This window comes from Ixodes scapularis, unplaced genomic scaffold (assembly GCF_016920785.2).
Source record: "Ixodes scapularis isolate PalLabHiFi unplaced genomic scaffold, ASM1692078v2 PGA_scaffold7__128_contigs__length_106722199, whole genome shotgun sequence".
In the NCBI taxonomy this organism is placed as follows: Eukaryota; Metazoa; Arthropoda; class Arachnida; order Ixodida; family Ixodidae; genus Ixodes; species Ixodes scapularis.
In genome coordinates this window covers 38,734,301-38,748,578 of record NW_024609882.1, presented here as the reverse complement: position 1 = coordinate 38,748,578, position 14,278 = coordinate 38,734,301, and the positions used below count along the sequence as shown (strand labels likewise).

Below are 14,278 nucleotides of genomic sequence, written 5' to 3'. Positions count from 1 at the left end.
TTTGTATAGACAAATATTCATTTGGCTACAAATGCGCCAGAATTTAACTTTAAAAAATGTAGCCAGGGAAGCCAGGGAGCCAAACTTAAATTTTTTTTTTGCCGCCAGACAGACTTGAGAGTAGCCAATTTGGCGCAAAATGGCCACCAACGGCAACACTGCTGGTGATAGATTTGTCAACTAAACCTATGAGGCTGGCTGAGGCAAAGCAGTAACAGCATGACAATGTCCTAGAGTGTTAACGATGGGCTTGAGAGGAGCTTGTCATCATTACTTAAGCGCGTTCGAGCTACTCTTACAACTAGAGGGCTGGGATCATTTTTAAACAAGGACACATGGGGGAAAAAAAGCATTACTTCATCCTCGTCAAGGTGGTGACCTGAAAGGTATCCCACGAACTCCTGAGAATTACGTACTATCAAATTGTTTGTTTCGCTTACGGGAGTGATGAGTTCTAAATATTTTGATAGGCTGTAAATGGTAGTAACATGGAATGAAACAATCAGGCGCAATGGACCCTCGGGTTTGGGAACTTTAGGAAGACACTAAACTTTAGAAGGAGATCCATCTGAAGAAAAAAGACGACGGTGGTTGGCGCCGGATAGGCGTTTCTTCTTTATCAGCCACGGAGGACATTGACGAGGGATATCTCAAATTTTGAAATGGGGTGCCGTGGCAACCTCACGAAATGCGCTGCGTCATCAAGAACCACCTTCACTGCGCTGTGATTTCGACTCCTCTAATAACCCTCAGGGGCTGGCAATGTCAATAAATCAAATGAACCAATTACGGTACCATTCTTCCTGCAATCTTTCTTTTTTAGGTGCCTGGAATCCGGCTGTCTGTTCACTGAACGAGTTCTTCAGATTGGTGCTTGTTGGGACAGATTGCAATCTTATGGATCCGACGAACCAAATCACAGGCATCGTAGGAGTTGTTGATCTGGATGGACTTCACATCTCTCACTTTCTTTACTTCACGCCATCGGAAATCAGAAGGACAGTCAAGATAATGCAGGTATAACTTTGACATTTACGTGTATTTGGAAACTTCACCCTTAAAATGATATGGTTCCATGTTTTCGGTATACAGGGTGCATGAGAATCCACCTTAAAAAAATCGTGTTGTGATTTTGACGAGTGACGTCTTAACAGTATTTATCAAGCTCGAAGGATATAAGATGAGCGGGTAGTCGTCACGGTAGTTGGTTAAGTGACATTTGTTAATCAGCTCTTTAATTATTTAATTTAGGGGTCGTGTTGCAATTGCGGTATTGACGGCCATTGGTAAAAGCTGCCATATCAGTTAAGTGGGAGAATTTGGAAACAATTATTATAAAAAAATTATTTGATACATCTTCACGTTTTTCACCAGGTTTAAAAATTGCGCGCAAAGAGTTAACTACACGCCCACGCCCTGCTCACAACGACGCTTAGAAGATTGACTTAGAAGTTTCAATCATATCGTCACTATCTCGGCAGCTTGTCTTTGGCAGACTTATGCTCGCTACTTGAAAAATGTAATAGATTACATTTACAAATTACCGAGCCTCAAATATAATGGATTACAGTTAGACATTACTTTTGCTTAAAAGTAACGGATTACTTTACTCGTTACGTTAAAAATACTTTCACGTTACTTTTTGCGTACACTTATCTCGGAAACTATAAAACAATTTTGATATTTTCGAAAATGTTCTCCAACACTAGTATTTATTCCTCATACGCCCGTATTATAGTAGTCTTTGTAAAAATAAAATATTGTATTTAAGAGAAAAAGTGTAGAGGCACTCCGTTCACCTGTAAGCTGACAAGGCATCGAAAGCTCCAACCACACTCGCCATCCCGTTAGCTTAAGGCCTCCGAAAATGATCCCTGGAATTGTGCTGACAAAGCTAGCGGTGCTCATGCTCAGTAACAGCGTCTGCCTCCGCTACGGGATTCGGAGCGAAACAAGCGATCTATCAAAGCTCCCTCTTGACTCGGGTGTTTCACCTGTTATTCACAGAATATAAAAACTTCGTTCTAACGTTACAATCTATAGCCAATGCAGAATGCAGGTGTCCCCGCTTATTTTGATGTGTCTCCGTAGATTAGAGTTTGTTCTTGCTGATTACAATATGTGTTTTTTTTTTTTTTTTGGCAAGCAGAAATATGCACTGAAACTTTAGGTTTCCGTTCTTCTTAATGCCCTGATTTCTGAACATCTCATTAAAAGATGGTCATGGAGACGACGGACACTCCATGACCAAAAACTCGATCAGTCAGAGAAAAAGTGGCGGTTACGGGTTATCAATCGTTCATCGGTACTCAATTTCATACCAATAGGGCACGAATATTGGCAATATTCGTGGAGGCCACGGGAGGGGAGGGCATGGAGAGCGAGAGAAGCGGTGTCTATCGGTCTCACAAAACAATAGAGGGTAACACCACTTTTACGGGTTTTCTCTTTCTCTGTGTCAGCACTCCCTAGATGGTCTAACCTCCTCCCCCTACTGTAAAGTGAGGAGTGGACTTGACCACCATTCCCAGACAAGTAAACCAAAAAAAGGTTTGTTCGTACCCGAGACTTGTGCCGGTTACTCAAAAGAAATTAATTACAATTACAATTACTTGACTTTAAATGTAACGGATTACCGTTAAAAATTACTTGCCGTAAAAGGTAATCGATTATTTACTTCGTTACTTTACTCGATCACTTTGCGTTACTCCAAAGAAACTCACAAAACACATTCAATGTTTACTGCGTGTTTTCGGGGCGGGATTTATTGCCTCATCAATAATAAAACCCGGATCAAATGCACTCAGTAGAATTTGTCACATAGGTTAAGGTTAATAACAGTAAGAGGTCGAACGTATAAAATAATAAATGACTTAAACTGGTGTTTGAGATAAATGGGTCCTGCATAATTGACCGAGACAGAGTTGCATCACATGAACATGCAATGAGTGCATTTGGGCAATACACTTTCTAATGCAGATGGAGGCCACACCACACCACTCAAAATAATCCTAGTTCAGTATCGGTGACCGCAAAAACTCTCCTTCCACGAGCTCGCACTGGCTGCTTCATGTTGCTAAAGGGCTATTTTTGCTATTTTAGGAGGTTTAGTAGTGAAATCAAAATATTTTATTTCCTTTCGGATCCGTTTCGAAGACTGCTGCTTGATGAATGTTGCTATCCGACCGAATGACTTCTTTTTTCTTGTTCACCTAATTTAAATATTTGCTCAAAGCCATGGCGGAATTGAGTAGGCCGTGAAGAAATTATCAAGAAGTATCAGTATCAGCACTCGTCCACGTCTCTCACACATTGAAAATAATAAACACGACTATTATTATTATTTGCACATAAGAAGGACATCCTTGACGGCGTGCAAGACTGAACAGAAAAGTGAGAACCATTACGCAAGTTCCTTGCCAGCCCGCTCCTGCCTCAACTTGAGTGTCCATGTCAGCCACTGCTTATTTGCTGCTTTCCTTTCCCTAAAGTTTCGGTCTAACTTCCCGCATGCACAGTCCGCTAACGATAACCACCTCCGACCCCAACTGGAACTTCCTTCAACATTCTATTTTTTGAGAATGCGGTTTGGAAGTCTCCCCTGCCTGCTCATTGTTTGCCTTTGAAAGTGACGAGGGTTTTTGGCCGATCTCCGTTTAAACTGACAATTTTTCTGTTACAATAAGCGGCCGGTGTCATATCGCCGAAGCATCTTCTGTTTACACGAACCCGCTTGTGGGAAGTCACTTGGCACAAAGCGCACAGCTGGTTGGACTGCAATACTGAGCTTTCACAACGTTCAGGCGTGAACAGGGGCCAGGCCCCACGCTGTTCTTTGTGTGTTTGTGGGGTGAGCGCGGTTAGGCGGAAACATCAATAAACGATCAAACACAAAAAGAAAACGCAGACAGCTGGTTATCTTTTGAGCCCGTTCTGATTTCGAGCTTCTCACAAGGTCCTTTCTCAAAGCATCCTTTTCGGTTCGGCCCGCCGCATTTGGTCCTATCTCGTTACATCAATCGCTTTTCATTCTCCAAGGAAAAAAAAGTGGGACATTTCTATGTGATGCTGTCACGGTTCGGTCACCGCATTTGCCCGAACCCCCAAGCTTCTTCAAGTCCGTTCCTCCCTCGTCCAAACCTGGCCTACACACGCGCGCTTGCATACACACGCACACGTGCTTTGCTCTCCCGGTTTGGCGAACGGTTGCTGGAATACGTTCGTTCTGCTCTTGAAACGTGCAGCGAAGGTCAGGACCCGCTCGTTGGGTTGTCCGGAAGTAGTCGCAGGCGCTGCACAATAAACCACCGAACCGCGTCTTTGTGTCAAAGCACGGCTTCTGTACCTCCCTTCTCCCGAGCCGCGGGAGGGTGCACTCGGAGTGTTGCTAGGAACACAGCGCTGTCGCGTTTTCATGAATTCTTTTTCTCCCCCTGGCTAGCACTTCCTTTGCCGGGAACTCGTATTGTGTGTGACCGAGTTAGAACCACAGCGGAGACTATTTACAATATGAAATATCTACATCCAATATAGACGCTTTCAGGCAGCTGTGCATGGGCGCCGCCATAACCGACCTTCAGTTTTTGTTTCCTCTTATTCCGTTCGATCCACTTCATCATTACCACAGCAGGACAGGTAATTGCCATTTCAGATCCTACCGTGTCCTTCTCCCCAGCATAGGCCCTTGTGGAGACTTGTCAACGCCCGCTTCAGTCGCTCGACATCTCGGTAAGACAAGAGAAGGTCGGCTATGGCGGCTGAATTTGGCTCGCGCTGAAAGCGTCTATACATCGCAGACCTGTCCCGTCGGTGTGTTCTGTCTCGAGCCGCCTTGCCCGCGTGTCGCTTCTTCTTTCTCTACCACCCCAGTTTGCTTGTCCGCTACACTTGCAACGGATTACTTCCATGTCTGCCGTACCCTCGAAAACGATGCTCTTAGCCTCGCGCCGGGCGCTTTTCAGCCATGCCTCAAGAGCATGCTAGAATACAGTAGCGCATATCAAAGACAAAGAGATTTGGACCCCCTCGCGCGAGGCTACATCGCATGTTACGCGAGCTGTGAATTTCCGAATCGAGGGGGTACGGACCCGCTTTTGATGTCTGTGCAGGTGGCGCGAGACGTCAAAGAAATCGGAAAGGGTGAAACGTGTAAAATACAAAAAACAAATAGACACGAAGAGCTTTCTCCTGTCTGGGAGAAGAAGAAAAACAGGATGGAAGGCGACGGAGAGCCTATTCGGCGTTGTCTTACTTGATCTTTGTCTTTCGTTTACTTGCACGTGCGTTGCCGGTTTTCTAGTGGTTCTAGTGACCGGTCATATAACAAATCGTGTTCTTTTCGGCTAATTCCCCCTTCCTGATGTTTTTTTTTATTTTCTCGAACTTGCTCTCGTTATGCCGCTAAATGATCTGCTTTTATTGCTCCTGTTACTGTAGTATGCTCATATTTTTAAAAAGTAACGAGCAATTAAATAATCTGTCACCAATATTTTGTAACGAAATTACATTACAAATTACTTCCGAAAAAAAGTAACGTGGTAGTTAAAATACGCCTTGAAAAAGTAGCGGATTACAAGTAATCCGTTACCTGTAACGGATGACTTTCCAAGTCTGGTCTTTGGTGGGTACACAGATGGCACAAGTGATGTTACTGAAACTACTACGTCACGTTTCTACGCGTCATTGCGGGCAATGTTTGCGGAGCGCTTCTTACGCGCTAATTTTTAAACGGGCTGAATAACGGGAAAATTTGTCACGTAATGTGTGAAAAAAGTAAATATTTTTTTAATACTTTTAATTGGTTTGTGCTCTAATCGTCCTTGCCGTAAATACTGCAATTGCAACATGATCCCTAAAATCCATCACTAAGAAGTTCATTAATCTGTTTTTATTGATTAGTGAACTTATTCTGACTATCATCCCCTCATCTAATGTCCGCGGAGCCTGATAAGCACGTGTTGAAGACGACAATCGTCTGACTCTCATCTTCAGCCGCCTCGGCGGCTCCGAGGCGAGAGCGCCGGCCTACGGATCCCCAGGTGGTGGGTTCGAATCCCGACCGAGGTGCCCGCAATATGGCGGAGGCTTATTGCGGAGGAGGCGCTGTGGAACCGAGCTTTCGGTTGCACGTCAAAAGATCCCCAGGCGGTCCAAATTAATCCTCAGTCCTCCGCTGGGGCGTGCCAGATGCCCGTCGTAGGTTTGGCACGTAAAACCCCCAAATTGGATTTAACCCTCATCTTCATTTGTTTTCAAATCTGTTAAATATAAAATTGAACACCCTTTAAAATGACAAGCCATGAAAAGTAACCCATAATCAGGTGATATAAAAATAATTAAAAAAACAACGACACACGCTGATTTGGCGCTGCCCTTGAATAAGGAAAGCCGAAGCTTTGCGGGAATATAACTTTATCTACAGATTATTTTTCTTGTTATTCCGGAACACAGCTTTCACATAACTGTCTGTGAGGCTTCTTTTTACTTTGGAAAGCACATTCTTCCCCTCGTGTACTTCCCTATTCAGAGTCTTGTCGTTTTCCAACAGTTCCGGGAACTCTCTTGTTTTCTGGCGGTTGGGGAATCCCACGCCCATTTTCTGTTTTCTTTCACATAACCCCCGCATAACTACCGACTTTTCTTCCAATATTGAAAATAAGAACCAGAAAAACGCGGAATCAGCGCTGAAACAAGGCGTACAGAAGAGCACTCTTGTAGGTATGTTCGATACTCGTGCCGTGAGGCAGGAATTAATCTTGCGACCGTCTCCGAGTGAAGGTGAAAGAGTTCTGTTTACTCCGCAACCTGGCAATACCAGTTACCCTTCGCTCTTCCATAGCCAGCCGAGAAGATGTGGTGTGGCGACATACTTGTGTCATACTCCGTTTCACGATAACTTGGCAAACTGTGGAGGCTACGGCCCCCGCGACCCAATAAGAGCGTCGGAGCGAGGCCCGTGTCACTGAGCTATTGGAGCGTGTATGTCACTGCGCCCAATGCGAGGACCGGAGGAACTGGCTGTCGTCTGCTGGCAAAGAGTCGTCCGCTGCGAAGCCAACAAAATATGGATGAAAGTCCAACGCCGCAATGTTGCCGTCCTCTAAAGTAGCGAGGTCTTCGGGATCAGTTCATGGTACTACCATACGCTCAATTTTCTGACGAACCTTTGGCCGGTGCTAAGGCCATGGCGAACTTCTGAGCGGAAGCAGTTGATTATCAGGGGTGCTATGTTGCGCTTTTTGGACTCCCAGGAGACTTGGCAGAAGGAAGTGACGTCAACGACTAGAGCAAACGCAGATTGGATGTTGACAGAAAAAAACAAAATCAACATCCAATCTGCATTTGCTGCGTTGTTGACGTCACTTCCTTCTCCCTAGTCTCATGGGAGTCCAAAACGTGCAACATAGCCCCCCTGGGCTGCCATCGTTCGAACATCGTTCAAAACCGACGTTGTTTTCTGAGTGCGTTTGATCCGAATGGATTATCGTTGAAAACTAACATGTCTTTGTCTTTCTTTCCTGTGGTGTCGATAGAGATGTGATCGTGCCAGTTCAATTGTCATTAAAAGAAAAAGAAGCCTAGAACTACATTTTGTCGCGGACGGCGCTGTTGCTGTGGCGGTGAAGAGGCGTCCGTAGCCTTGGCCATGGAGTACTGTCACGTGGCTTGCTCCGACGCCCTTATTGGGTCATGGGGGCCTCCACAGTTCACCGAGTTATCGTGACACAAAGTATAGTAACCGCCTTCTTCATTGAACAGAGAGTGATTCCTGGTTCAAAAATATATTTACATAAGACCACAAATTGCTTTTCTGTTTTATTTTATGTCGCAAACGCGAGCGTATAAGCACACTTCATTTGAGATCAAAAATATTCGAAAATAATACTGAAAAATAAAATAAAAATGTGATTGAGTTTTTAGTCGGAATGTAAAGGGAAGCGACTTGATTACCATAAAAACAAGAAAACGCATAACTGTTTAACCTACTCGGAACTTTCAGGAAGGCGTAAAGATATATTTGCTTTTTTAATTACAGGACTCCTACCCACTGCGGGTCAAAGCCGTCTACTTCATAAACAATCCTCCAGTTTTTCAGCTGATCTACGCTTTTGTGAGGGTGTTGCTTAAGCCGAAGCATCGTGAAAGAGTAAGCTTTGTCTTAGCGCCCATTTTTCTTAACGAGAAATCGTTGATGTTCCAGTGTACTGATGTATACTACCTGTCAAAAAGCAGCGCCATACAAACTTGTTTTGAAACGTAAGCCGTCTTTAAGAAAAATTTAATGTATTGAATTGATACTGTGGCAATTATCTTAGATAATAACGGAATATTTTACTTTTAACGTGAACTGTTTATAATTAAATTTGTGTTTCGAATTTACAAGTCGCGCATTCGTTTTTTTCCGCTATGCATTGAAATAATACCGAAGCAAATTTACCAGAGCTAACTTCTCAGTTTCCTCGCACAGCTCTAAAGAGGCCGAACGGAAGGCACTTGCTTCTCAATGGAAATTTTTCCAAACACATATCGACGGTATATTTGAACACTACCTTAAATTCTAGAGAAATTCCACCCTCCCCCCCCCCCCCCTCCAAACCCGAAAGATAGCCCACCCATATTTTTTAAATGATTTGCTATATATTTTTAAACACCGAAAGATAGCCCACTCCTAATAATAGCAGTGTTGGGAATTGGTGTCGATGATGGCCTCGGCGTAATTGCAGCTACTTATCTATGGCGGGATATAAGCGAACGTTGCTGATCTTTGCTCCGTTGCCCCTCGCCACCGTAACAGGTTTCGAAGGGACACATGACCTAACAATATAATTTTTTTTCAACCATTCTTGATTGTACAGCGAAAGTTAGCCTACTCCGTATTTCCCCCCGATTTTCTCTTGATTTTAGGTTGGCTACCTCTTGGGATATTACGGTCGATGTTCACTAATTTTTAATAAAAAGTAATGCCTTCACCTTCATGAGTAGTGAACAGATAGCAGGACTGACCTATGAGAAACACTCAAATGTTGTATTGGTGGATTCCACTCTAGAGCCTAATTTCGGTTGAAATCGTTAGAGTGAATGGTAATGGAGCAACATTGGAAGATATAGAAACCTGTGCAGAACCCTCGTCACTGCGATCTACGCAACCCGGTGTAATTGAATTCTCGACAACAGAAGGTGTCACTCCCTCCATTTCGAATTCTCAAAATAATGCAAGCCGTTTATTGTAACTGTATATATGTGAGAACTGTGAATCGTGGTGCTAACCGATGTAAATATCGAACACGAGGAATAGTATACGATTGCAGGATTTTACAGTAAATGCTAAGGCAATAGTCTTTTTTTGTTTAATTGTATCCATTTTGACTTCATGGAATCAACACGGAGTGTTACATTTTGGCGCCACAAAGAGCATTTACAAAAACCTCACATGGAACAGAAAAGCGCTTTTCTTGAAACCTGACAATGCCAGGCCACACAGAATACGTGCCACAAGCAAAGCAATTGAAAAAAAAAAAAGATTATCAGCACACACTTTTGTCCAGTATATACAGTTCAGACTTCTTTTAATTCAGGGAACACCTTTATGGATATATTTAGGCATTCAATGAAAAAGAGTCTGTGACGGTTGTTAGGATATTGTTGCAGAAAGAGTGTGTAGACATCTTCCATGACGGCTTCGCAAAACATTTTTATATTTGATGGAAATGTACTAAGTTATTCTGTGACGACATTAAAAAAAACAGTGCTTAGGTGTAATTGAAGGGCCTAATCTATTTTCTCCTTCTGTGTTTATCGTATTGAAATTTTTCCACCCAATCGCGAGCAGCGTTCATAGAGGCATTACTTGTCGTTGAACGCCTTTATATCTTTGGACGCTACTTCCTTTCAGACGCACGTCATTGGACGCGACTACGAGAAACTTCACAAGTTCGTCCCTCGTGAAGGGCTACCCACAGAATACGGTGGCCTCCTGGAAAGCTACGACTACGGCGAATTGGAAGCAACATATCGAAGCAAAGAAGACATTTTTGTGGACCTCAGTAGATACGGCTACCAGGAGCGGCAGGAGTTGAAGGAATCGGTTGGATTTGAACAAACCGATTGTCGGAGTGCTGTGAAGTGAGAATGTCAGAGGGCGCTTAACGTTTCCGGAAAAGAGAACCGTGTTCATTCGGAAAATAAAAATGTACTCAAAGTTTTTCGCACAGCTATACACGCTGTGAAGCATCTCTGCATGGGCGCCGAAATTACCGAAACTTAGTTTTTGTTTCCTCTCATTACGCTTAATTCACTTGATCATTGACAGTTTATTGCCATGTTAGGTTCCACTTCCTTCTCCCTAGCATAGCCCATTGTGGAGATCGTCAACGCCCACTTCAGTGGCTCAGCATCTCGGTAATGCAAGAGAAGGTCAGCAATGGCGGCCGTAATCTGGCGCGTGCATTAAGCGTTTGGAGTTACTGACAAGGTGACAACGGCATGAAGGAGCTTCAGTTGTCCGGCCTCCAGAGTGAACTTCATTTCTCCGATGTCGGTTCAGCGTCTTGTGCACCTCAAGCGCGAGCGCAGCCAAGGTACAGCGGAAGGCACGGAGCGAATGTTGGTGGCCGGAGTTTCGAAAGACTCGCCCTGCTGTTATGAGAGTGACCATAATCGCGGTGAACAAACTGTAGCAGTCAGAAATCTGTGAACTGGAGACATATTCCAAGGCCCATGTCGCGTGTTTCTTCCAAGGTGGTGAACTTCTACGTACTGATTAGTGAACTTTGCACGCATTTGCAGACATTCGAAAGGTATGGCTTCCACAATACTCCCAGAAGCGTTTAAACACGCCTCTTTTGAAACTTCGCGATTTAGCCTCGTGTAGCAAAAGGGATTTCTGCAGGCACGACACTTTGACACTGGTCTGACTATGGGTACGGCTCCTTGCTTTCGAGTTTTATTGTTCGTCATAATCTAAAAATGTTTAACAGATATTTTTTGGGGGAGGGAGGGAGGGGAGGGGAGGAAAGGGGGGCGCTAAATTTCGAGTTTATTAGGGATTGGAGTTTATTTGGTTATTTTCCCAATTCCCCGAATTCTGGAGAAGTTTTCATTGTCTCCTATTTTAAAAACATAAAAATATACAATATTCGGGAGTGAACCTGAGCTGAGTTTAAAAAAAACGCGCTTGCATTAAGAATATTTCTTCAGTTAGAGAGGCGCTGGAGCCCTTGGCATGATCCGTAGTAATTTGTCAATGGTAAAACTTATAAACGAGTGTTGCTTCGTTGATATCTTAAAATCGCTAAACTGCTGGTGGTAGTCGCTGGGAAGCACGTTTTTGAACACATCCTACTCCTTCACCCTACCCTGTGGTTGCGCGGAGTGGAGTGGTAAATTGATCTAGACCAGGGGCGGCCAGGCTGACCCGGCCTAAGAGCCGCAAACGAAACCACGAAAGTTCTAAGGGGGGGGGGGGGGGGGTGAACGAACTTAACTTTTGTTCAGAGTCTGACTCTGCGTATGGGGGCACAAGTCTGCACGACTGTACGTATGGGGGTACAAGGCTGCCAAACTGAGAGCCGTGCTTTATTCTGAAATCCTTTCTTTGTTTTCCTGGGGAAACGCAGAAAGGCGCGGGGGGGGGGGGGGGGGGGGGGTCACCGAGGGATCTGCGAGCCGCACTTGGCCCAGCAAAGAGCCGCATGCGGCTCGCGAGCCGCCGTTTGGCAACCCCTGATCTAGACGATTCAACAACCGTTTCCCCTACTATGAAATCTGTGGTTTATTGCTTTCTCCGTTACAAATACACAGCAATCATCATGCACTTTGTATACATATATCTATACATCATTCAATGATCACTTTTACTGGACCGGGCACCACGCCCAGTAATTTAAATTGGGCGTTTGCAAGCCAACCGGGTACGGGCATTCGGCCTTTCAACGAACTCCCGACTCTCCTGAGCTAAATAAATTATTTATTAATTTAATAAATTTAATTAAACCCGCCCTTGCTGAAAGAAACACAAATAGTGTGGTCCAAACTGGAAACAGGAACAGTTTTTTTTTTTTTTATTCTGATTTAGAATTACAATTACCTCTGGTCCTGAGGGAACTTTTACGAGATAAATGGTAAGAACCTTTTGTCAAATGATCCAGAAGAGGTGAAAACAAAAATGGAGTGGCACTTTACAAATTTGGGTGTGTGTATGTTTATACAGCCTAGGGCCTAGTCTGCCTCAACGGGCGACTTATCTCCGAGCTGTAGAGGAGCAATTTAGCCAGTGCAGCACAACCGCTAGCCTGAGTCTTCAACGATCACCACACAGTAGTGATACACGACCGCACGCCGGTACAATGATAATCCAGATCGAAAGGGGCAGGGGCGGGGGATTGAACCCAAGATCAGCGCGAGCTTTCGCTCCACGTGCTCCGAGCTTGTGTACGCCAGCCCACTAGGGCACTGATTCCCCCTGGCACTTTCTAATTTCTAACCTAATTTTTTATGAACGTTTTTTTTTCTTCATGCATTAGGATATCGAAACTCGAAGTTAATCGGATAAATCCAAATTCGCAGAAATTTTGCCGGCGACTGTTTTTCGGATTTTTTTTTTTTTTTGTATTTATCTGAAAATACAAAATCCTACCTATCGACGATGGATGAATTATTTGATGCGTACAACTGATCCCACTAGATTGAGCACCGACTTGCACCACCCAGCTTGATGTTTTAAATGTAATCCTCCTACACCTGATCCTGGCCCCCGAGATTTTTATCACGCTTGCTGCGCTCCTCAGGCCATTGCATTCGCACGGTAGAAACTTCTACTGCTGGGCGCTTGGTGGCTCTCGCAACCAAACCGAAGAAAGAAATAGCCGCGAATTATCACCATTATCGTCGGTCTACGGAACTTATGAAGAAACAGCGCGAAATGTGGTCCTCGCCTCTCGACGCAACAGACAGATCTTTGGGAAGGAAGAAGTTTGGTCAAGATTTGAAGGTTCATTTTTTTGAAGCGTGAAAAGTGTAGAATAAATTCCCACGATGTTGTCTTCAAACAAACTGCGTGTCTTACCATTTTGGTATAAAATAAGAAGTCGGCTCAATCAAAATAAGGAAGTCGAGTCAAAGTATAGTTTCTCACTAAATAGTGATAGTGAAAGGCAAGTTCCCCGTATGCCATGAAGGCGCATGGTGTCACATCCAGCGATGATAAGACGGTATTGCACAGATGCATTATTAAAATAAATGGTGATGATAATTTAAATGGAGCTTGTGGACGAGTGTGAGGGGTTAGGCTTGCAGCGGTCTTCGCGACGGTGGTCATCGTGGGGCCGCCATGGGCTGCTGACTTCTAGCAGGCCGGGCTCGAGCGCCCGGTGAGGGCTTCCTGCGTGCGCGGCTTGTAGACAAGCCGCCCGAATTTCGGCAACGGAGGGGGTTCAGTATCTTAAATACAAAAACTCAAAGGACAAGGACAGACCAGCGATACGAACAACCTGTACTGGCTGGGCGGCGGTCTTCGCGAAAGCAGGCCCTGAAGTCTTCCAGCTTTCGGTTGAGCTGGTAACCGAGCAGTGCGACCATCCTGTCGATCGAAAACATGGTGTATGCCGCTGGTCTTGCTGGCTCCTTTACAATTGAAAAAGCATGTCTTACACCCACCTGGCTTCCTCGTCTTTCGATCTTGCGTTCTGTGGTATCATCCAGCGAAACAGCGCAAATACTGGAGCAGCAAATGAAAATTACAAATCAACAGAGATCGTCATACCTCTACTCTATTTTGATGATAAGAACAATGCAGACGCATGCTTTGTGCTGCGGCCTCACACTTGACAGCGCGCTTTGAGCCGATTCTGTTTCCCTTTGTAGTTTGGTTCTAAGCGCAGCATGCGGACATCTAGAGAACTGACTCGGCTCGCCTTTTCTGCTAGGCAGCCGAGCGTTTGACAAACCGGAGCAGAGTGCGCGAAAAATCTCGTAGGCCATGACCTGATACACAGACTACGTTAGGCCTTTCAATAGCAATACTACTGAAAATTACGGTCAGTGTAACGTAATGCTTATTCGCAACGGGGTATGCGCGCCGTCCGCCTAGCTGATCGAAAGGATATTAATAAGGTAATTAATATTTATACTTCTCTTGACTTATGCCCTTAGTCAGACATTCTCCGCTTGGGCACCTCCACTTTGCCATGGTCTATTTTTCCCTCGCTGCCCTTGAACCCCGATTCCATTACTAAATCAATCTCGCTTTCGGCAACTGCTAAGGAAACCCTTTAAAAGAGTG

At 44.6% G+C, this 14,278-nt stretch overlaps 1 protein-coding gene across 4 annotated transcripts in view; it reads left to right on the top strand.

Annotated features, from left to right (window-relative positions):
• LOC115319534 (alpha-tocopherol transfer protein-like) overlaps positions 1-10,214 on the top strand; it is a 31,925-nt gene extending 21,711 nt beyond the window's left edge. For 2 of the 4 annotated variants that reach the window (XM_029979564.3, XM_042286542.1), the window contains 3 exons: positions 824-1,017; positions 8,036-8,146; positions 9,893-10,214. In XM_029979564.3, coding sequence (XP_029835424.3) covers positions 824-1,017; positions 8,036-8,146; positions 9,893-10,126 — 539 coding nt within the window. In that variant the 3' untranslated portion in view covers positions 10,127-10,214. Of the gene's footprint in view, positions 1-823; positions 1,018-2,462; positions 2,551-8,035; positions 8,147-9,892 lie in introns of all 4 variants that reach the window. The other 2 variants (XM_042286544.1, XM_042286543.1) reach the window with 2 other exon arrangements.
• Positions 10,215-14,278: the final 4,064 nt, after the last annotated feature.